Source organism: Centroberyx gerrardi, chromosome 1, assembly GCF_048128805.1.
Source record: "Centroberyx gerrardi isolate f3 chromosome 1, fCenGer3.hap1.cur.20231027, whole genome shotgun sequence".
Classification (NCBI taxonomy): domain Eukaryota; kingdom Metazoa; phylum Chordata; class Actinopteri; order Beryciformes; family Berycidae; genus Centroberyx; species Centroberyx gerrardi.
In genome coordinates, this window is record NC_135997.1 from 35,580,366 (window position 1) to 35,605,203 (window position 24,838).

Sequence of the window (24,838 nt, forward strand, 5' to 3'; positions counted from 1 at the left end):
ATGATGATTTTTTTGTATTATTTAACGATGATTAGATAGATGTAATGAATATTTCTACTGTCCTGTCAGGTGGGACTGGGGCCACACAACAGCCAACTCTAATACATATACATTACATCACATGCAGTGAATTTTTTTTTTTGTGATCTATTGTTTATTAAACTCAGAATAGATAAGAGAAAATGTATACACTACATAGGCACATGGGGATACTGCAAACAAATACAACACAAATATAGATACATATAGATATACACACACATACACATACACACAATACACACAATACACATCTACACAAACACCACATGGACAATAAGGAATATGAAAAAATGAAGATCAAGAAAGGGCCAACTAGGCTAACCCTGGTTAATTCTATGAATAATCTCGATAGCCTTGGACCAGTTAATAAGGGTATCAACATTTGCACCATTGATTCTGGCAGTGGACCTCTCAAGTACACAAATATCTAGAAAAAAAAGTTAACCAGGTTCTCCTCATGATAATAGCGGGTTCAAACCATCCATTTTCGATTTAAACATTTATTTTTTCAGCACTGACAGCTATTTCATTGTTAGACTATCGAGTCTTGATTTGTTAAGATCAACAGATGATTGGTTTTATGCCCTGACAACTGTCATTTACATTTTTAAATTCTTCTTTAAAAAGATGGTATCAAGTGTGATATAACTGCCATATTTTTTTTTTGGAATGTACCACACTAAGGCCATATGGTCAAATTTTTTCAAAGTTTTTCCATTTAAAAAAACACAACTTTCCCTTTAATTTGGTACCAAATACATGGCAAGGCGATTCAGCGTGTCTCCTCACTTCAGTGTCAACATTCACAGTATGACAACAAAACAAATCCTTCCTATCTTGGCTAATGATAAGCTTTCAAAATACATACAAAACCTCCAGCGCTTCAGCCCACACAGTAATAAGATCAGACAATAATAGTCGCCAAACAAATATGGAAAAAGTCGCCAAACTTATATGGATAAAAGTCGCTGCAACCCGGTCAGTCCTCCTACCGACTCTTCGGCGCACTGCCTCCCGTTAAACAGCATCCGTCTCCAGCGGTGAGAGCAGGCAGGTCCCACTGTTTAGTGAAGGTGATCTTGTGTCTTGTTTTATCGAGCAAGAACAAGCGATTTCGATCAAAAGACTTCAACTCACAATGTCTTTGTAACTTTCCACTACATACGGCGGGTCAGGTTCTGTCTCACAGCACAATCTGACAGCTTCCAGAAGGTTTTAAAAGCGTGATGCTTAGCCGGCGAAGCCATTTTTACCAGTGGAGGACGACTAAACCCGGGGAAAATCAAACGTCTCAGTGTCACCAGATATACAGTATTTTCCGGTTCTGGTTCGTCGATGACAACTTGAAGTATATATAAACAAAGCTGATAACTTGATTTTCAGTTTTTGGTACATTTTAAACGATTTAAAAATGACGGGCGCACTTGGGCGCTATAGTGAAATATAGAACGGGCGCTCTCTAGCAGCTACGCTGTGTCGTCATTGAAATGTTTTTTTTTTTTCTTCAGATGTGTGCAAGTATTCAGGGGTGGAGAGAAAAAAAATACTGGGAGAATCGCGAACCTGCTTGTGGTTTCGAAGGTCGAAATTGAACGCTCATTTCGATCGATTTTCGATTTAGAATCGAAATCGTGACACCCCTAGTTCTTAATGATGGTTTTCTTAGCTGCAGTTGAAACTGCCATTAGTATTCGCTTCTCCTGAAAGGAGATAGACACATTTGGATTGAACCCCAAGAGATAGAGAGCAGGGTAGATGGGAAGAGGTTTACCAATAATACTACCAACAACTGTATTAATGTATTTCCAGAAAGATTTAATCATAGAGCAACGCCAGAACATGTGCAAATAATCCCCTCTCACAGAGTCGGGGCACTTAGAACATATATCATTATCTGACATTTTCAATCTAAATCTGCGCTCAGGGGTGAAATAAAATGTATGTATGAACTTAAAATGAATTAGCTGATGAGCCAGATTTTTAGATGAGGAGAATACAGTGTTCCAAATTGTGGACCAATTCTGTTTGAGACCAAGAGATTGTAAATCTTTTTCCCAACTTTTTAATCCTGGAAGTGGTTTGATGTTACATGAGGAGAGCTTAAGTGCTACTACTCTGGACTTGGAGGAGTGCTACTAGTCTGGACTTGGAGGAGAGCACTGTTACCATGGGGTGGCAACGTGGAAAAGCATCCCATGGTACCCCATATGTTTTTAGTGCTGTGCGGAGTTTAAGGTAAAAAAAACCATGATGAGCCTGGAATGGAGTATGTGTCCTTCAGATCTTGGAAGGAACGGAGGCCTTGGTGATTAAAAATATCACCTAGCACATAAATGCCCTGTTTGAACCACTGAGGAAAAATGAAGGGCATCGACCCGGATACTAGTGCATTATTGTGCCAAATAGGAGATGATACAAGGAATTTGCAATTGATAGATAGATGTTTTTCAATACAACGCCAGACAGATAATGTGTTTGAAATGATAGAACCCATGTGTGATTTAGCAGTTTTGTGCTTGACAGAGGAGAATGGGAGGTCCTGAATTCTAATTGGATGTGATAAAGCATTTTCTATTGCACGCCAGGGTACCTCTGAAGAAGTGTCCAACCAGATTTTTATGGCTCTTAATTGGAAAGCCCAGTAATAATGTTTAAAGTTCGGTAATGCGAGACCGCCAAGTGCTTTTGGACGAGATAGGGTAGAGAAGCTGATCCTGGGACGTTTCCCCATCCAAATGAACTCTCTACATAACACCTCAAGTTCTTTAAAAAAAGTTAGTTGGTGGAGAGACAGGAAGCATAGAAAATAAAAAAGTAATTCTTGGAAGGATGTTCATTTTTATAACAGACGCGGCCATAAAGACCAGAATATAATGAAGACCAAGTATTAAAGTCTTTCTTAACTCTATAAAGAGCTGAGCTGAAATTGTCTTTAATTAACTGGGAGATCGTAGGTCTAATATGAATACCTAAGTGTGTGAAGCCATGACACTGTAAAGTCACTGGAAGGTGAGGCAGATTGAGGTTTAGGCCTGTAGAGTAAAGTGGCATGAGAATCGATTTGGACCAATTTATTTTGTAACCAGAAAAAGAGCCAAACATATGGAACAAATTCAAAACGTGAGGTAGAGAATTATCTACATCCGCAAGATACAATAAAATGTATTCTGCATACAGAGAGATATGGTGAGATGTCCTTTGGATTGTGATAGGAGATATAGCTTGGTTTCCCTCACCGCCTGAGCTAATGGTTCCAGTGAAAGAGCAAATAAAGCAGGGGAGAGTGGGCAGCCCTGCCTAGTACCTCTCATTAAGGTAAAATCAGATGAGCCAGGGTGACCCGTTTGAACACGAGCAGTTGGGGTGGCATAAAGAGTGTGGACCATATGTACAAAAGAAGGTCCAAAACCAAAGCGCTTCAATACTACCCATAGATAACTCCACTCCACACGATCAAAGGCCTTCTCTGCATCTAAGGACAGGATTGCCCAAGGATATTGATCGGAAGTAGCCTCAATAATATGTAGCAGACGATTCACATGCAGTGAATTTGACAAACTGTTGACACACTTAATTTAATTTAATCATCACAAGATCACAAGATATTTTTTTTTTCCTTAAAAAACATTATCCTCATATAATTTACATACAATACTTCCTACATTGATGTCTACTATGAATTATTTATATTAGCCTAAAAACGTGGCCAACTCTATTCTGCTAATATAAAAGGTGGGTTCAGTCCTCCACTACATCATTGCCTCTAACTGATCATTCATGTTGATGGTGTGAGTTAGAAGGCACCTAGTCCTGTGACACGAGGCCTGGCTCTCATCCCGCTGTTCCACCTTCAACTGGAGGACATTTACACTTTAGCTGTTGCTGTTATCCATAGAGACCTGAGCAAGCAGGTAGGGGTTCAGTGTCTTGCTAAAGGACACACGGATGTTGATGGACACATTGACTGTTACAGGAATCGAATCTATGACCTTTCAGTTACAGGATGTTCTCTCTAACCTGTGTCACTGTGACCTTTCAGAGGCCAAATGATACAGCCTCATTGTGGTTAATCAGCAGAGTCCCTCCCAGGTGGGTTTTTAGTGTTTGAGAGCTACTAACAAGAGCTACTAATGCTGTGATGTGTGTGCATGTGCATCAGGGACAGATATTAACAACTTCTGAAAGTTCTTAAAATGCCCATGAAATTAAAAATGAGCGGCCAAAAAATGCTCCTGATAATTCGGAGTATACTAATTTTTGCACTTGACCCTGTTCACATTTTTTTTCACTGAGTTGTGAAATATTTACTTGTGAACACATCCAAACATGGCCGCGGGAAGTAGGGAAGTAGTAACGCTGCCACTAAGGGGTGCTGCAGCACCTGCAGCACCCCTTAGTGGCAGCGTTGCCAGATGGGAAATGTTAAAGCATCGTACCAGAGGCTTAAAATTATCGTATTTTGAGGAAAATTATTGTACACGAGTCATAACCAAGAGAACAAGAGCCTACCGTTGTGCAATCTTCAAATAGGCTACTCTATGTGTCTGTAACCCTGATTTCTTGGTGGGTAGCGTTCTCCAGTCACTCTGGGCTGTGGCATCAGTACGGATTCACAGCGGACCTCTACTCATCGGCACATCACATGTTACTCTGTTACCGTTACACAAATGTGTCCCCCGTAAACTCTCTTCAAATGAGCCAGCCAGCCAGCCAATCATGCTTGTTGTGATGTGAACGTGACTCACGTTCACATCACGGGACTCACGTTGATCATCACAACAAGCATGATTGGCTGGAAAGATGTCACGTGAGAAGAGATGTGTAAACACAGACGTAGGATCCATATTTTACTATCCGATAGCATAGACTGATTACAACTACTAATACTAATTGTCACAAAATGATCAAATTATCGTCATTATGGGACTTTTGGCATTATTGATCGTACATCGTACAGAGGGCAAAATTATCGTACAAATACGATAATTATCGTACATCTGGCAACGCTGCTTAGTGCCAAGATGATGATTTTTATTTTCGTTTTTTTTTATAAATGTATTAAAAACATTTTGCATAATTTTCCTGTTGTTTGGGGAGGTTTCGGGAAATGATTGCAATACTGATATACTGAAAATGTTTTTTAATTTATATTTAATATCATTAACACGGAAGTTACGTAGCATACACTTGAAACGTTTCCCGCTGCTGGAGCATTTCCTGATAGCTAATTCACAAAGGATCAAATCACAATGGTGCAAAAACGTATTGTAGATTTTTTTGGTAAACCACCAGTATGGGGCCATTATTGTAGCAAAACTATTTGCAAATGTGTGTGGAGAGTTGTGTAACTGTATCTCAATCCGTGTGTGCGTAATCAGATTTGTAAATGTGTAAAAGAATCTCTAAATGCGTACCGAGATTTGTGAACGTGTACAGGAATCTGCAAATGTGTATTCAGAATCCGTGTGTGTGTGTAATCAGATTTGTAAATGTGTAAAAAAAATCTCCAAATCTGTATTCAGATTTGCAAGTGTATTGAGATTTGTAAATGTGTAGACAAATCTGTAAATGCGTACATAGATCTGTGAATGCGTAGACAAATCTGTAAATGCGTACATAAATCTGTAAATGTGTAGACAAATCTGTAAATGCGTACATAAATCTGTAAATGCGTACATAGATATTAATGGCTGAAAAGTCTAAGTATTTTGCTCCAAGAGCTGGAAATACAGACAAGTCATCAGTTACAACTCAGGCAGGCCTCTCAATTGGCTGTCTTTTTACACGTGACTTTTGCTACACTTCTGCCGTGGCAGAGATCTGCAAATGTGTGTGGAGATTTGTCTGTACCGCTCTGCCCGCACTGTGCCTCAGTAGCAATACAGCCTACATACCACCAGTCGGCGGTAGCACCCAGTGACCCAGTTTTAAGTGTGACATTGCTGGGCTGGGTAGTTTATGGCTGCAGTTGTGCCGATGCAAGGCAGACTATAGGGCCACTGTAAAAAAATAAATAAATCTAAGATTTCGAGAATAAAGTCAAAATATTATGAGAATAAAGTCGTAATTTTGAGAATGAATGTCAAAATATTACGAGAATAAAAGTCGAAATATTACGAGAATAATATCGTAACATTTCGAGAATAAAGTCAGAATATTTTGAGAAAAAAGTCGAAATATACTATCAGCAGTAAGGACCTGACAGAGAGAGAAGAGGAGCAGTTCACTTCCCGACAGTCCCGACAGCTGCCAGCAGCTCCCAGCATTTGAGTTACTGTCAGCTAACAGGTAACGCTACATTTGCTCAGGTAACTTTTAATCGATTTATCAGTGTTTAGACGTTTGGTAAATGCGATTTCGGTCGTGGTGTAGTAGCTACTAACGTTACGAAGGTGTAGCCTAGCTAGCTACTAGGCTAACACAGGCTGTGCAACTTTGTTAATAGACATGCTTAGCGTTAGCCTACTTGATATTGTAGGGAAATTGTTTGCTAACTCTAGCTGTATTATTGATTTGTGTAACGTTAATGTCTGCTCAAAAGATGCATTTCTACCTGTGATTCCTACAAGGGATGTCAGTTTTTGGTTAGTTTCTCTTGGCAGAACTCCTCTCACTGACCTTCATTAACTGGTTAGTAACTGTTAACTGGGAAGATTATTAGGCTACTTCTGCATTCTTGTATTGATTAATACCTTCTACCATGACAGACGTTATGTCTTGTACTATGACTCTGTTCTCTTCTACTACAACTCTACTATCTTCTACTGTAGATACCACCTGAGTTCTTGAGTCCTTCTCCTCCTGATGGCTGAAAGATAAAGGTCGTTAATTGTGGAACGTGTGAGAGAGTTTCAAACCTCTTTGCCGAGGTAGTATCCTGTCGTTAATTTCATGAGCTGTCCGGTGGAGACGTCTCTGGCTGGCATAGACTCAACTCCTTGAGCCATGGACTGTCTTAATAGACACCTTTATGGCCACTTGTTGTGATAGGCCATTTGGTGTTGATTCAAGAAAGCAACAGAAAGGTTGTGGGCTTTCTGCAAATGTCTCCCTGGTATCGCTACACCTTAAAGGATAAGGCTGGTGTTTTCTAATGCATTGCTTACCCTCAACAAATCCTATGAAAATAACAAAATCAGCAATGATTTTGTTTTGCCAACAAGTCTCGTCCATGTAGCCGGTGCCCAATGAAGCCATGTCCCAGCAGCCATAGAACTGCAGCTGCTCTGGCAGCATATTTCATCATCACGATGCACCGGGCCAGCTGACTTTTTCCTCAAACAACTTAATAAGCCGGCTGTAAACACGTTTGCCATCTCAGGAAAGTAGTTTCCGTAGCACCGAAAATAGTCCCCGGCGTAATGAAGAATTTGTTCCCATTTGAATTTGGTTTGGTAATAACTACAATAGCTTGACTTTTCATGGTAGCAGTTAGCGATTTTTAAAATGTAAACTATGTCTTCGTGAGCTGTATTTAAAGGTTTTTAGCTTACAATTGGAGCCAATGACTTCCGGTTGAAGGCTAAAAATGGTACGTGGGAAGTCAGAAAGTAACGGGAGTAGAGCAAATGCATTGTTGATTTTGTTATTTTCATAGGATTTGTTGACGGTAAGCAATGCATTAAAAAACATCAGCCTTATCCTTTAAACAACTTCAGATAAAGTGGAGTTGTTATGCCCAGCTGTAGTTTTCCTTCTGGCTGCTCAGCTGTCTGTCCTAAACCTCATCAGCCAATCAGACTAAAAACAGCAGGGCAACTGGTCCCTGAAGTAAAAAAAAACAAAGCAAAACCCTGCTCTTTGACCTCAAAGGACATAGTGTGTGTGTGTGTGTGTGTGTGTGTCTCTCTGTCTGTCTGTCTGTCTGTTAATGCTGCTGATGTCACTCAAGTTCAGCAACCTACTATTGCACAAAGAAGACACAATAGATAGTGGTCTCCACCAGCAAAACAACTGGGTATGGTTGACTGTTCTAGGTACAATATTAAATAAAATCATACCTGAGATTTTACTGCCACTCAGAGGCCATGCCAGATAATTTTCTCTAATATCTTTACCAAAAAGGCCCAATCTGACAACATATTTGATTTCTGTTGCCCTCTAGTGCCTTGGATGCATATGGATGTTCTGTACATTGTAATGTATATTATGTGTATGGCACTTTGTGCTGTCTATCGGTTGTGTTTTAATCTTGTAAGTTAGTCTACTCTAGAAGCCACCAGCCAATTCTATCCTATTCTATTCTAAAAATGTAATTCACTGGTAAAATAGTGAAAGTGGCTGCAATTGAGTCACTATACAACAGCCTGATGTATTTTTTATTTGGTAATTTAATAAATTACGGTGTTATACCCCTACCGAACCAACACAGACACTGACTAGGTGTGGTGACAACACTGAATCCTGATTGGCAGGTAGTACCAGCCTTTTATTCAAATGAAGCAGACATGATTCAATCGGTTGAAATTCAGGCTGTGATTCCCATATCAAAACTCAATATCATTTACATTTTTGTAATTTGCTTGATGATGTTATCGAGAGTGACTTAAGATAAGTACAACACTAGAATAAGATTCAGTTTCTAATTATAAATATTACAAGAAATCAGTAGTAAGGAGGTCAAGGGTCAGAGGTCCTGTGGTCCTAGATGAGTGACAGATGACTCATGGATGATAGAGAAGTGAAGGGAAAGAAATAAGACCAAAGGAGGAAATGCAATTTGAAATCTAAAAAGCTGTGAGTTTATGGCTTTTTGTAGCAGAGGAAGTTCCTTCTCTCTGTGCAGTCCCTCATCTTCCAGAGTCTGAATCTCTTCTTCTTAACCAGGGAACCACAGTAGTGCTGCTGGGCTGAGCAAAGAGGCCATTTTTGGTTCTGCACAATCTCTCCGCCCGCCCACAACCACTCGCCAGCCAGGAAACGCAGTCCTGTCCACACCTGGAGGAAACGACACAAGCATTTAGGGGAGCTAGACAGACACACTGTGTAATATGCAATCACTGCTACTCAGAGGTAGGGACTCGAGTCACATGACTTGGACTCGAGTGAGACTCAAGTCACAATTTTAATTGCTTGAGACTTGACTTGATGCACAAAGAGAAGACTTGAGACTTGACTTGACTTGGGTTCTGGTGACTTGGGACTTGACTTTGACTTGTACTTTGATGATTTCAAAAAGTTTCTAAAGTCTTGACTTGAGATCTTGTGTTTGTGTAAATGACTCAGATTGAAAGTGATGAGATTTGTTCCAGCAGACGACTGAATTTAAATTCTGTTTTCGGAATTTGTATGGAATGATTGAATGCATTGAAGTTGAAATAGAAAATCAAACTCATGATGCTCTTACCAAGTTTTTATCCTATTAAAACAATATTGTATTGAAAAGTCCTAGGTATTTTGTTTTCTGTTAGATATTAAATTGATACTGGACTTTCGATTTGTTCTGACTTGACTTGGTGTTCTAAATTTAGACTTGAGACTTGACTTGAGACTTGAGACTTAAAGGCTTAAGAGACTTAAAACGTAAAGTTGACTTGGTCACACCTCTATTGCTACTCATTCACTTCCATTCATTCAGCTTTCTCTGCATATAGTGTAACATTGTAACTACATGTAACTACATTTTCACAACCAAACTTTGACTGTGATGAGAGGTAGACAGGAAGAGTGCTGTTTTTCATAAAGGCTTCATGTGTCATACTTACTACCTACTTCATACTTAATGGTTAAATGTATTTTTCTAATTGGATTAAAAATGAACAACTGAGTTTTCCATGTAAACAACATGGATTTGTTTACATTCATAATTTCACTCATACAAACTTAAAGTATGTTGTTAGACCCCAATGACTATGTTGAATAAATGTATTACCTTCAAAGACATTCAGAAAGTTTTAATGTTTACAAGGCTACAATGTTTACATCTGGATCACAGTGCAGCAGCTTTCAGAGGAAGCCCCCACCCTTCATTCGATTGATGGTCTAAGTTGCAGGCGTTTCAGGTAACCAGCTACTTCACCCATTGGCATGTCATTTAGTAGAATTTCCAGCTAAACAGGATTGTAACACAAGTAATATAGCTAGACTAGCTAGCAACCTAACTTACCAGTCGAGTAAGAAGAATGCTACGTCTGCATCGGCGTCATGGGTGTAGGAAGCATTGAAAATGTGGGTGGGACAATCTAACGGGCGTCTGGGGGTCCTCCCCCCCAGACCCCCGTTATGTCATTTCCTGTATTCTGGTGCCTTTTAACAGGTGGTTTGATACTTTTATCTGGCTATACTAGCATGAGAAAAATTATGGGTACATTTTGTAATTTCATCCAGAGGAAGTGGTTGGCCCCAGATCACATATTTGAAGATATTAAAAAGCTAAAAGTACAGAAATTGATTCGATGACTAATTCAGAGCCATCTTTATAATAACCACTCATTGTTTATTTAAACTTGAGGATCTCTTTATGCTTGCATGCAATTGCAATTTCTGTTAAATTTCTTTAATGTTATCAAATCAATGAGTAAAGTGGAGAGGACAACTAGTCAAAGTGCGCCTATGCATTCTCCAAAAAACTACATTCATCTTCAAATCATTTCTACTAGTATGATGCTGTCAGTCAGTATAGAGACTTTGTAACAAAAACAAGAAGGCTGTAAGCAACAGGCGAACAAAATAAGAACATTGTTAAATGCCAAGCTTTGATTTTCCGTAAGTTAACAATTTCCTGAACATTTTGTGGTGACAGTGTGTGACCCACCAAGGCCCATTCACATCTAGAACGATAACTATAAAGGTAACTATAACTATAAAAAGATTTAAATCGTTATAAGTAAATAGAATGTCTGTGTTCACACTACAACTGTAACTACAAAAACATCCAAAACGACAACTATAACTATATTCTTGGTTCCATCTCAGAGCGAGTAGTTTACTGAAGTGATGGAGCTGCTGCTGAGGAACTGATGACAGAAGTCCAGAGGAACCCGGCGCTGTTTGACAAAGACCATCGCCTCTAAAAATGTTGAAAAGAAACGTGACAAACCGGTCGGGATTGGAACAGCTCTTGGGATTAGCGGTAAGACTGTTTACTGACCTGGAAGCTAGTTAAATCGCTACCTTTTGCTAGCATGATGCTAAGAAAATAGCATAATCGCTTGGCCAACCTGACCGCAAATGTGCTATTATCCTATGTTTTCAATATGACCGGGAGGGAACAACAGAGCCCTCCAGTATCCTGTTGAAACCCGTTTAGCCACGGTGACGTTACAGGTGTTTCTCTCAACACGGGCTACAGGAGACTTTACTCTTTGATCCACAGTAGATGTGGTGTGCAGAGTCTCCTACTGGTAAAGAAATGAACAGCTTCACTTGGTGACCATTAGTACCATTAGCTCTCATATAAACAAAGCACAATAATGTTATGAAAGCGCCATAAAAGAGCATTATTCTCTGCCATCTCCTCTCTCTTTTGCGGCAATGCATGAACCCAAGTCCTTCGGCTCTGTCATTATTTACTTCAGCGAACGAGTAAAACAAAAGCACGTCGGTAAAGTAATCATGCTCCATTTTTTCTCTGAATATTCGGCGCTAATGTCGTTGTAGTGTGAACGCTTGAGCAACAGCATACCGTTATAGTTTATAGTTATCTTTATAGTTGTCGCTCTAAGTGTGAATGGGCCTCAGCTACCTGGCATCCGGGAACGTTAGCGGCGCTCGTGTGTATGTGTGTGCGTGCTATGTGAGAATCTGCCTGGGTGCAAGGTAGCAGTGAAAACGTGGTATGGAATTTCATTGATTTGGGCATTCTCTCAATAAGAGTGGATAGACCGATGCACTGATTTTCGACATGGTAAAAACATGGTAAAAGTGGGGGGGTCTAAACTAATAATTTTAAAAAGTGGTGGGACTTCACACATAATAGCTGCGACGCCCATGATCGGCGTGAAATGCTTTCTCTAACTTCCCTTTCTGCACAGATCAAAAGCCTCTCCGGTATTAAAGGTCCCATATTTTACACTTTCCATTTTTACACGTTCATTTTCCAGCATCAGCTGCTGGAAAATGAACGTGTAAAAATGGATTGGTACATGACACCACACAAACGGTTTTTAAATGGACCTCAAGACATAAAATAAAACACTGGAAAGTGTAGAATATGGGACCTTTAACTACAGGAGTCACACATTTGAGGTTGAAATACACACTACAATTACACAACTTGACACACACACACACACACATACACACACACACACACACACACACTGCAGCAACACACCCTGACCTCGTTAGTGGTAGCCTTCCGTGCCGTCTCTCTGGCGAAGATGAGGTCATCTGCAGTCTTCAGGGTGGCCAGGTCGTACCAGTGGTTGAGGTAGGTGGTAGGAGATTGACTGGGGTCCACAGCCTGCAGGGCCCTACAGTGCTGCAAGGCCTCCTCCCACGTCTTCATCTCCTGGACCAGAACCAGCCTCTCATCGTAACACAAGAAGGAATGGTCAGCACTGCAGTCATCGCTCTCCCATCCTATCTGTGAGATGTCATTCAAGACACAGTTCTCACCATTGTCTGGTTCATCTACACGAAGGGGGAGAAGGAGACAAATCCTTTATCAATTAAATTAGAATTAAGTGAATACAGTAGTACTCTGGTAAAAGTTATAATACTCTGACAAAATAGTGCTCAAATAAAAGTAGAAATAATTTGAAATGTATAAATTATGCAGAAAAATAATGCATAGCTACTTTCCACATAGAAATTGGTATTTATAAAGAAAGGTACCATGAGAGTGTGAATACCTCCATGCAAGCTGTACACCATGCATACACAGACTTTTATAAATCAGCTGAGCTGAGTGTCATACAGCTATGTGGCCCAAGGGATTTAGTCACATGCAAATTATGCTCCAAACGAGGCTCAGGCGCGTGCATGTGCATGCCTGTCATAGCTCGCAATGTCGGTCAGTCGCTCTGTTCACCACTTTTGGTCACGCGGGTGAAAGTGTGCCACATGGAGCTAGATTTCAGACTCTCAATCGGGAGACCCATTCGATTCTTGGCAGGGACGCTTCAACAAAATTCAATGTTAGACTCTTAAGGGGCGATCACACCGAGAAGCGTCACTAGAAATGCCTCGCCAGCAAAACCATTGTTTTCCTATGGTACGGCGCTCCTCTCTTTTTTCTGCCGGTTTTTAGGCGCGCATAAAAATTCAAATATTTTCAACTTTTCAGCACGCCAATCAAATCAAGCAAAAGGCGGGCTTTCCTTCCAATGTTGATGCCGTTTGATGTGGTAGGAACGGTGAAGCACTGGCAAACACAGATGAAAAGCTGATATTAGCGGTCTTTAACCCGGTCGCACACGCAGCCCCGCTCCACAGGCACACCAAGCTGTTTTGCTCGACGCGGTCTGCCTAGGCGTTTTTGACGCAGCCGCGCCTGTACGACACTTCTCGGTGTGATCGCCCCCTTAGGGTGCTTTCACACCAGCCTTGTTTAGTCCGTTTGAATCGAACCCCGGAGCGTTTACCCCCTTCGTTCGGATCGTTTGGGGTGGTGTGAACACCCTAATCGAACCCTGGTGTGGACCAAACAACCGCTCTCTGGTCCGCCTCGAAGAGGTGGGATCAGGCTGCTTCCAAGTGAACTGTGGAGCGGTTCATTTCTGGTGAGAGCACCATTCAAACCAATCTCAGGAAGCGAACCATTTAATCTGAATTTTATTGGTTAAAAACAACATCTTCACACCCTGTTTTGGTGACTGGTGAAACTAGCGTTTGCATTTGCATGGATCAACTTTTTGGGATTTTTGCATGATTGCAATCATCAGCTCTATAGTTTGGACTGGACCAACTTACCTCACTGGAAAATAGGATCATCTATTATGGAAATTTGCACTTTACGTCATTCCTGACATGTATTTTGTTGCCAAATTGCCATATGCTGTCACCATTACGCAATGCCAAATGCGCAACGTGCAGGTCCCGTTAACCGTCATCACACATTGCCAGTTGCTTTGAATGTAGCATGTTTTAACCAAACACGGGCAATGTGTACAGTAAATATGTAAAAAGCACAGCCCAGCAAAAAGTCATGAAAATAACCTTCATCTGACACAGTGGACGCACCCGACGCACAATGTACCTGACGCACACACACATTGCCCGTGTTTGGTTAAAACATGCTACATTTGAAGCAATTTAGTAAATCCTCCCCTGCTGTGTCTCATGTCCAGGGCTTGAAATTAACACCCACCAACCCGCCAAATGCGGGTAAAGATTTACTGTGGCGGGTAACATTGTAAAGTTACTAGCCAATTTGGCTGGTGATGAACCAAGCCAAATATTTGAAGCAGGCTGTGTGGTAGAATCGATTGCGCAAGACCACGAGTATACAAAGCAGTGTTGCCAACTTGGCGACTTTTCAGACCCTCCTGGCGACTTTATTTCTCAAAAGCAACTAGCGACAAATCTGGCGACTTTTTCTGACCATGGGAAGCAATGTTAATGTGTTGAATCCCAAAGCATTTGGCAATAAATTGGTACGGCTGATGCCGGTTTGCTCTACTTGCTTGTCTAATCCAGAGAGGTCTGATGATCACAGCGCTTCCTACACAGCGTAGCCCCCCTCCCTCCGCTGAGAGCAGGGACTGTAGGATAGGGTCCACTTGTAATTTCTACCGGCGTACATCGAAACTGGCCCGGGTGGGCGGAGTCAGCACTTATATTAAAACGGGCTACGCCGCGGCGTGCATAACAAGTGCAGCATTATATATTGATATGCAAATTATCGTATGACGTCATCTGGCGACTTCTAGCGACTTTCTGAGCAGCCAATAGCTACTTTCCTTGGAAAAGAGTTGGCAACATTGGGGATAAAAATGTAAACAAAGGAGGGGAGAAGGCAAAAATGAGGACATTTAATGCCAAATGGCGATCGGGTCGTGAGTGTCAAAGACCACGAAAACTGCGAAGAGCGACCTCCAGAGCTTGACAATCAAGCAGGCCAAGACAGGTGTTTTGGAGGACAGTGTCACCGTTAAGAGCCTCGTATCGATGAAATCCTCAGTGAAATACTATAATTTATAGATTTATTATGCTATATCTTTTATTTTTACTAATACTTATGCTTAAATTAATCCAGTGGTTTATTTCAAGAAAAACATTTGGCTAGTGGAAATTCCGATTGGCTGGTAACTTTAAAATCTAGTAGCCATATTGTCTGGTGAAGTTGTTGAAGTGGTGAAGTTAATTTCAAGCCCTGCTCATGTCACTTAAATCAACCCACGTAGTGCAATTTTTATTATTTTTTATCTATTTATTCTTATCATTTCAGCCGTTAAAAAAAAATAAAAATCTCCAGGAATTTACTTTTTCCATCCCGGGAGACTGAGGCTAATTACCGGAGTCTCCCGGCCAATCTGGGAGGTTTGCCAACCCTATCTGGACCGTTTGAATTTTGGCTTTGTGAAAGCGAACCGAACCAGCTGAAAAACGAAATAATGTATCATTCTCGCATCAGGTGCGAACCAAGGAAGCGGACTATCAGGTGTGAAAGCGCCCTTAGTCTTGTTGTCAGCATAGATTAGCCATTGCGGTTACAAACACACATTGCTACAAACCTTGGTCAAGTGAGATTCACTCTATAGCTACTGGAGAGAGTGCCGTCTCAGCAAATGTGATAAATTCAAAACCTGTTATGCAAAACACAGCTCTGCTAGCTCAATCTAATAAATAAAACATTCGGTAGCAAAAATAATTTTTGTCAGCATAGATTAGCTATTGCGGTTACAAACACACATTGTGATATTGACATTGGTCGAGCAAGGTTCACATGTGAATGAGTCATTACTGGGTGTAAATCAGCGTTGCCAGATGGGAAATGTTAAAGTATCGTACCAGAGGCTTAAAATTATCGTATTTTGAGGAAAATTATCGTACGCGAGTCATAACCAAGAGAACAAGAGCCTACCGTTGTGCAATCTTCAAATAGGCTACTCTATGTGTCTGTAACCCTGATTTCTTGGTGGGTAGCGTTCTCCAGTCACTCTGGGCTGTGGCATCAGTACGGATTCACAGCGGACCTCTACTCATCGGCACATCACATGTTACTCTGTTACCGTTACACAAATGTGTCCCCCGTAAACTCTCTTCAAATGAGCCAGCCAGCCAGCCAATCATGCTTGTTGTGATGTGAACGTGACTCACGTTCACATCACGGGACTCACGTTGATCATCATAACAAGCATGATTGGCTGGAAAGACGTCACGTGAGAAGAGATGTGTAAACACAGACGTAGGATCCATATTTTACTATCCGATAGCATAGACTGATTACAACTACTAATACTAAGTGTCACAAAATGATCAAATTATCGTCATTATGGGACTTTTGGCATTATTGATCGTACATCGTACAGAGGGCAAAATTATCGTAAAAATACGATAACTTTCGTACATCTGGCAACGCTGGTGTAAATTGACAGGTGAAGGCTCATTGGCTGGGACGAAGGAGTGGCCAGGGATGTCTGCGACTGATTGGCTCACCGTTTTGCCAGCCGCAGCTATAAAAACAGCCAACCCAGTCTGCAGGCAGAGAAGATCTCTCCGTCGTCGGCTCCCAACCCATTTCCCAGTTAAGTTTCTTGTAACCTTTGTATCTGACAAGCTTTCTGATGCTTTTCTGTTACATGAGTAAAACATATTGTTTGAAAGTATTTGCAATAAAGTATAAAATCTCACCTTTGTGTGGCTTATCCTAGTTGTTTTTCATATGGATGTCTTAAAAATGGCTGCCGCTCTTCTACGCCTCTTACCTGTGAGCTGTAAAACATTAGCCCGGTTGGGGGCTCGTCGCACAGGAAAGAGGCGTAGAAGAAGAGTGGCAGCCATTTTTAAGACATCCCATGGCCTCCACACCTGTTTCTGTCCACCCAGAGACTGTCACTTCTCCCATTGGTTTTGATGTAAGCAGACACATAGCTTTAGTCCAACCTTTTCGAGAATCAGAAGTTGATTCTTATAATGCTTTTGAGCGCATTGCTGCGTGTAGAATTTGTATCTGATTATCCTCCAATTCATTTTGATACCATAAAAGTTTGTCAGTAGAAAAATGAGACCATCACAGAGAAAATTGGTTTAGTCTATGTGTTGCTTTCAGTCTGTTCATTCTCTGTGTCCGTGGATACGAACTGGCGGGAAGTGCCATACTGACTTGCGGCAGAAAGTCAAACCAAACCAGGAAGAAAACAGACGCAGTTTGAATGCAGACTAGTTGCTTAGATTGAACAGCGTGAAGCTAATCAATATGGCAGATAGTGGTAACATGGAAGACAGGACTCTGACTGCTGGACCCTCTGCAACAAAACAAAACAAAAAATCTACAATAGAAGAGGCTAAAACAGCTAAAAAGGAGAGGGAGGGGAGCTCTAGGTAGCCCCACGGATCCATCAGCTTGAAGTACCCGTTCGGGTATCATATTCTTAGCTGTATGCAGCGGGGTATCGCAAACGCCGCTAAGAGATTGCAAAGATGTTTGTGACAGTGTTGTTTTTTGGCACTACCACTTGGAGTCGCCAAAATCAACAATTTTCAAATCCTACACATAGGGGCTTTAAAGAGTAACAGGCTTCACCACAGATTTGGGTGGGGTTTAGTTACTCTTCAAAAAGTTTGTGCCAGACAAAGTTGTGGTCTACCTAAATGAGGTATGAGGGGTGGAAGTAACAAAAATTAAATGATAAAAATACATGTGATGAAAATGCTTGTGAATTGAAAACGAGTGATAAATTGTTTAGTGATTTAATGAAAATGCAAGTGAATTGATACGGTAAATCCAACGGCGATTTGATTAAAACGGTGGTGATTTGATAAAAACAGAGCCATTTCGGGTCGGCGTCTGTGTCTACCTGCCGTCGGCGTGTCTACCTGCCAGAGGCTTTGTCGTAAATTGACTTTTTATCCAGTTTTAGGCCATATTTTTACGATACACTTTTTAGATCTTGGTCGTTTTTAACTATATCTTTTAACCGAATACAGGATTTTAGTCATTGGACGTGGATTTTAAGTTGTTTTTAAGAACTGTTCATAGCGGTGACAACGCTGCCGTCGGGTGTGAAGTCAGATGGCTATGTGTAGGACTTTCTCACAGTCGCGGCTAAAAGAGGACATCTGCTGCTTGCAGGAGGAAATCAAGAAAAAGGACAAGCTTATTTTAAGTTTTACAACTGTTGCCACCGCCCAGGCCAAACACATATCGGCCTTGGGTGTGTCGAGTATCCGGGAGGATTGCCTAGCGTCGACTTCTGATACCACCCTCCCATGGACCGGCCTCCCTTCCACGGGAGACGAGCGGATTCCACCTGTTGTCCTCCCAGTTTTAAGTGAGGAACTGTGCCTCAGACTTGGAGCCAAACCCAAATCCCGGGCTTGTTCTACCCCAGAGCCATGGACCTTGGTCAAGGGCAAACATCAGCGGGGTAAGCGTTTCCCTCTTATGTCTCCGCCCAAACCTCTTCAGTTGGAGAATAAATTCCAAGCTCTGGAGTCGCTGGAGGTACTTCCATCTCCTGTGCGCCTGAAACCCTCCACTGTCGCCCGTCTCGATCGGCCGACATCCCCCCGTCGGCTCGATCGTGCCCGTCCGGCCTGGCTTCTACTGCTGCTCCCTCCATGGCTCGCTCTCCCCCGACGGCTCCCATCGTCAAAACCGGCCGGCCCTCTCGCACCCGTCGGTCTCTACCCCATGCCTCAGCGGGTGCGCGGCCTCCCGCTATCCTTGTGATTGGAGACTCTTTAACCCGTCATGTAGCAGTCTCCACTGGTAAAACGTTCTGCTTCCCGGGTGCTCTCGTTAAGGACATGACTGCCTCTGCTCCTCAGCTGCTGGAACAGCACAGCTCGGCTTCTGCTATGGTTGTTCATGTGGGTACCAACGATATTCACCACAAGCGCTCGGAGGAACTCAAGAAAGACTTTGTCTGCCTTGTGGCTAGACTGCTGGATTCTGGTAAGCAGTGCATAATCTCTGGTCCGCTGCCTGCACCCTGTTTTGGTGATGAAAAATTCAGCCGTCTACGCCAACACGTCTGGCTCAAAGGCTACTGTAGCAGTAGAGATATTCCCTTTGTTGACAACTTAACTTTTTTAAATCGGACTGAACTTTTTAACTACGATGGCCTTCACCCTAACCATGCAGGTTCAAGTCTTTTATCCACGAACATCGAACTGACTTTACATTCATGCAAGTTCTTTACCCGCTGACTGTCAGAAAACACTCCATTTAAGCCTTCTCTTCATTTTTCTTGTTCTAATAACAGCAGCTTAGCCTGTAGTAGGCCTACATGTAGTGTCATTGTGGAGCCAGGACCCTCTAACAACCCTACAAATTCCCCTATTCCTGATACTACTTTTTATAATAGGTCAACAATTCGTTTTGGACTTGTGAACTCGCCCTGCAATATAGCCACGATTCCAGTCCGTGTAACTAAAAGACCTCATAGACCGTTTTTAAAATCTAATTTGATAAATTCTCAATCTCTTATAAGATCTAAACTCCTAATTCACAGCGGAGTCAATTTTAACAACCTTGTATGCATCCCTGCATCCAGTGGCTGTTGCCAACCACTTACAGATCAAAGCAAGACAGTAAATCTGCGAATGGCACTTTTAAATATCAGGTCCCTCGTCAATAAAACTTTTTTAATTAATGATCTTATTTTAGAGCATCAGTTTGACTGCCTATTTTTAACTGAAGCCTGGCTAAACACGGACGCATCCGCAGCTCTTATTGAAACTGCCCCGCAAAATTATAATTTCTCCTACTCCATTAGACAAGGGAAGAGGGGCAGAGGGACAGCCACCATATGTAGCGATGCTCTGAGGCCAAGGGATATTTCTTTTGATGTTTTGAATTCATTTGAGTATCACGCTGTCATACTGAAATGTCAGGTACCCATTCTTGCAGTTACTGTCTATAGACCACCAAAGCATTGCCCAAATTTTTTGTCTGATTTCTCTGAGCTCTTATCAATCATCAGCTCTAATTATGACAATATAATCATTATTGGTGACTTTAATTTACACATTGACAATAAGACAGTCAAGAAGGCTACTGACTTTTCACATCTATTGGAAGATCTGAGCTTCATACAACATGTTAATGAACCAACTCATAGCTGTGGTCATACCTTAGACCTTGTCATTACACGGGGACTTTCTGTTGACATTTCATCAGTTATGGATGTGGTTTTGTCTGATCACTACTTCATATGCTGCATGGTAATTCTAGACGCACTGTAAAAAGACGATATCTTACAAAATTTTATCTTGCATATAAATAATATGTCTTTACCAACTCTCCCTTCATTTGTTGATGATCTAGTGGATAATTTAAATACAAAATTACAAACAGCTATTGACCATATTGCCCCAGTCAGGTACAAACAAATTCCTCAAAAACAAAAACCACCATGGAGAAAACAGAATATCAACCAACTCAAAAGAGACTGTCGCAAAGCTGAACGGAGATGGAGAAAGACAAAACTTCAGGTCCACCAAGATATCTTAAAAGAACTCCTAGCAGAATTCAATGCAGCGATCAGAAATGCCAGGCGATCTTATTTCTCTGAATTTATAAATAAAAATTCTAATAATCCAAAGGTTCTTTTTTCAACTGTTGATAATCTTATAAACCCTGCCCCTAATTATTACTCTGACTACCTGAGCGTTACTAAATGCAATTCATTTTCTGCCTATTTTAGATAAGATTGCGGCCATCAGAATGAATATTATTCAGAAAAAGCTGGACAATGTACCACAAAGTATTGCCCCAGAATTTGAATGCACCATGCACTTTTTTGCATCAGTGAACTTGGAAATGATCAAGAAAGTTGTCTGTGAGTTAAAATCCTCTACCTGTGCTCTTGATCCCATTCCCACCACTTTTTTAAAATTGGTTTTGCAGAGGAAGTTTTAACAATAATTAATCGCTCGCTGTTCACAGGCACCTTTCCTACAGCTTTTAAAACCGCTGTAATTAAACCACTGCTTAAAAAAGACAACATAGATTGTTCTGTCATCTCTAATTACAGACCAATCTCCAACCTGCCTTTTCTGAGTAAGATTTTAGAAAACATTGTTTTTAAACAGCTGAATGACTTCCTCTGCGACAACACTGTCTGGCTTCAGTCTGGCTTCAGGACCCAGCACAGTACGGAAACAGCTCTAGTCAAAGTTGTGAATGACCTCAGAATGAACACTGATGAGAAAAAGCTCTCTGTGCTTGTCCTGTTAGATCTCAGTGCCGCATTTGACACTGTAGATCATAATATTCTGCTGGACAGACTTGAACACTGGGTCGGTCTCTCTGGCACAGTTCTTAAATGGTTCAGGTCTTACTTAACTGGTCGAAAATTTTATGTGGCCATGGATGACCACTCCTGCGATAAAATAGACCTGACATGTGGTGTTCCACAGGGCTCTACCTTAGGCCCAATTCTTTTCAGTCTGTATATGTTACCACTCGGCAATATTATTAGAAATCGCAACATCAATTTCCATAATTACGCAGACGATACCCAGCTATATATCTCTGTAAGCTCAAATGATTACAGTTCTATCAACAACTTGATTGCATGCCTCTCTGACATAAGTCTATGGATGACTCAGAACTTCTTACAGCTAAATCAAGACAAAACTGAGATTCTAGTTATTGGAGCAAAAGCTGAGAGAGAAAAACTGTCTGACCACCTAAAATTATTTGCACTAAACATCAAGGAACAGGTCAAAAACCTTGGTGTTATTATTGATTCTGACCTAAATTTTGAATGTCACATTAGAAACGTGACTAAAGTGTCCTTCTATCATTTAAGGAATATTGCCAGAGTCAGACTGTTTCTCTCCCAGGCAGACACAGAAAAGTTAATACATGCTTTTATCTCCAGCAGGCTGGATTATTGTAACGCTCTTCTGTCTGGTGTGTCTAAGAAAGCTATTAGTCAGTTACAGCTTGTACAGAACGCAGCAGCACGTGTTCTGACGAAAACCAGACAGAGAGCCCACATTACTCCAATCTTAAAATCTTTACATTGGTTACCTGTCTGTTACAGAATTAATTTTAAAATTCTTTTATTGGTTTTGAAATCACTGAATGGCTTTGCCCCGTCTTATCTGTCTGACATGGTTAAGACATATGTGCCTACTAGGTCCCTTAGATCCTCTGACCCAAACCTCTTGATTGTTCCTAAGGTCAGAACTAAAAGGCACGGAGAGGCAGCCTTTGTTAATTACACCCCAAAACTTTGGAACAGTCTGCCTGAAAGTCTTAGGGGCTTTACATCTGTTGACACTTTCAAACGAAATCTTAAGACACATCTCTTTACCATTGCTTTCTCCTGAAGTGTTTTTTACCTGATGGTTGTTTTATTTTGTCTTATCCTGTTATTTTTATTTTATTTTATTTTATTTTATTTTTTTTCCTTGTTTTTATTATTTTATCATAAATGTTATTATTATCTGCTTTTATGTTAAGCACTTTGTGTTGCAGTTTATGCATGAATTGTGCTATATAAATTAAGTTATTATTATTATTATTATTATTATTATTTTCATCATTTATGACCACTTCAACATTGCCATTTATCATGGCGAGCCACGGCCACTCCATCTTCTGCCTGCCCCTACAGGTCCGGGGAATATGCGTGGTTTTTGATTGACGTTTAGGTGTGAGGGTGGAAGTAACAAAAATGACTCACTTGGGGCAGAAGTAACAAAAATTACTCACGGTAAAAGATAAAGGGACAGAAGTAACAAAAATTACTCACGCTAAATGATAAATCACTGAGCTATTTAATATAATCTCTGAATTTATCAAGCCACTTGACAATTTATCACTGTCTTTTTGAGTTCACATGCAATTCATGCAATCATCACAGTGTTTTTCAATTCACATTCATTTCATTTCATCACCTCTAAATTTATCAGTTAATTTTTGTTACTTCCACCTTTCTGGGGGGCTCGCCTTAAATAATAAATGGCAATGTTGAATGATAGAAAATGGTGATAAATGATAAAAATGGCTCTGTTTTTATCAAATCACCACCGTTTTAATCAAATCACCGTTGGATTTATCAATTCACTTGCCAGTTTATCACAAGATTTTTCAATTGCATTTTCATCGCTGTTGTTTTCAATTCATAAGCATTTTCATCACATCTGTTTTTATCATTTAATTTTTGTTACTTCCACCCCTCATAAATAAACAGATCTCAAGCCGCTGTCCTCGCCAATGAGTTTGTGTTGACTCATAAGAGTGTGTTTTCTGTGTCAGGGCACCGCGATAGTGCCTCTAGTAATTCGAAAAAGAGAATCAGGTCACCTTAAAATGTCCACAAAAACCCCTGCTGCATCAGCTGATAGCCGTGAGTGCTACTACTGTCATGAGCTGGGTCATCTCATTGCCACATGCCCTACCCTTAAAAGAAAAGGTCAGCCTAAGGCAGCTAAAACTCCAACAAGTGTTGGCCTGATTAAAACCATGCCAACGCCATCACTGTCTAATGAGCCCACTCCTGACACTAAAGTAGATCCTGGCTATGAGCCATTCGTTTTTCAGGGTTTTGTTTCATTGACAAGTGAAGAAAAAGATAAAGTGCCAATAACCATTCTCAGAGACACTGGTGCCTTTCAGTCGGTTATTTTGGATAACGTGCTGCCACTTTCTGCTGAAACTTCCTGCAATTCCGATGCGTTAGTGTGGGGAATCAAAATGAGCGTTCTCAAAGTCCAGTTCCATGTTGTACACCTCGATTCGTCTCTTGTGTTTGGCTTTGTAAAAGTAGGTGTACATCCGCAGTTACCGATCAACGGCATTTCCTTTATCCTTGGTAACGATTTAGCCGCCGGAAAGTGTTTCCCCACCTGAGGTCATAGAAGACCCTACTGTGCAATTAAGCGCGCACAGGCCCACAAACTTAGTGACGTTGTGGATCTGTCAGATTCATTCATGGCTTCGCTAGGTGACAGCCAAAACTCTCCATTAGTGCCCTCGCAAGATTAATCTGTTACTGTGACTGAGTTGAAGCCTGCTGACGCAGAACTGTCGTTGGATGTTGACAGAGCTCAATTTATCAGTGCGCAACAGACGGATGAGTCTCTGGCAACATGGATGTCTGTTGCTATTGCACAGAAAGATGGTGAGAATCTGTCCCTTATGTCATTGATAATGGTGTGTTGATGCGTAAATGGATCCCTCCCAACTCTGGTGGAACTTGGGTGGAATTCATTCCATCAAGTTGTGGTGCTGAGAATCTGGCTCACGATCACACTTGCTGGCCATTTGGGCATCAAAAAGACTTATAATCCCATCTTGCGCTGCTTCTTTTGGCCAGGTTATAAAGCTGACGTGACCAGATATTGCCGTTCATGCCATATGTGCCAAGTGGTAAGCCCAACCAAAGTGTTCCATCCACACCACTACATCCAATTCCAGCAATTGGAGAACCGTTTGAGCATGTTATCCAAGATTGAGTCGGGCCATTGCCTAAATCGAAGTTTGGACATCAGTATATCCTGACCTTGATGTGTGCAGCCACACGCTATCCTGAAGCCATACCAATACGCACACTCAAGGCCAGGACTATAGTTAATGTGTCTCTGTTCTCTGACCACCAATCCCAGACTTCAGTCCTCTGTCATGACATAGATGTTGATGGTCATAGCCCGATAAAACAGCACACCTACCGCGTAAACCCGACTAAGAGGGCTTTTATGCAATAAGAGGCTGAATATTTACTTGAACATG

General features: G+C 41.2%; 1 protein-coding gene across 1 annotated transcript in view; it reads right to left on the reverse strand.

Annotated features, from left to right (window-relative positions):
* Window positions 1–8,568: 8,568 nt before the first annotated feature.
* LOC139909691 (C-type mannose receptor 2-like) overlaps window positions 8,569–24,838 on the reverse strand; it is a 30,268-nt gene continuing 13,998 nt past the window's right edge. Inside the window, exons 3-4 of the mRNA XM_071896885.2 lie at window positions 12,323–12,615; window positions 8,569–8,979 (exon numbers count right to left, since the gene is read on the reverse strand). Coding sequence (XP_071752986.2) covers window positions 8,785–8,979; window positions 12,323–12,615 — 488 coding nt within the window. The 3' untranslated portion in view covers window positions 8,569–8,784. The remainder of the gene's footprint in view (window positions 8,980–12,322; window positions 12,616–24,838) is intronic.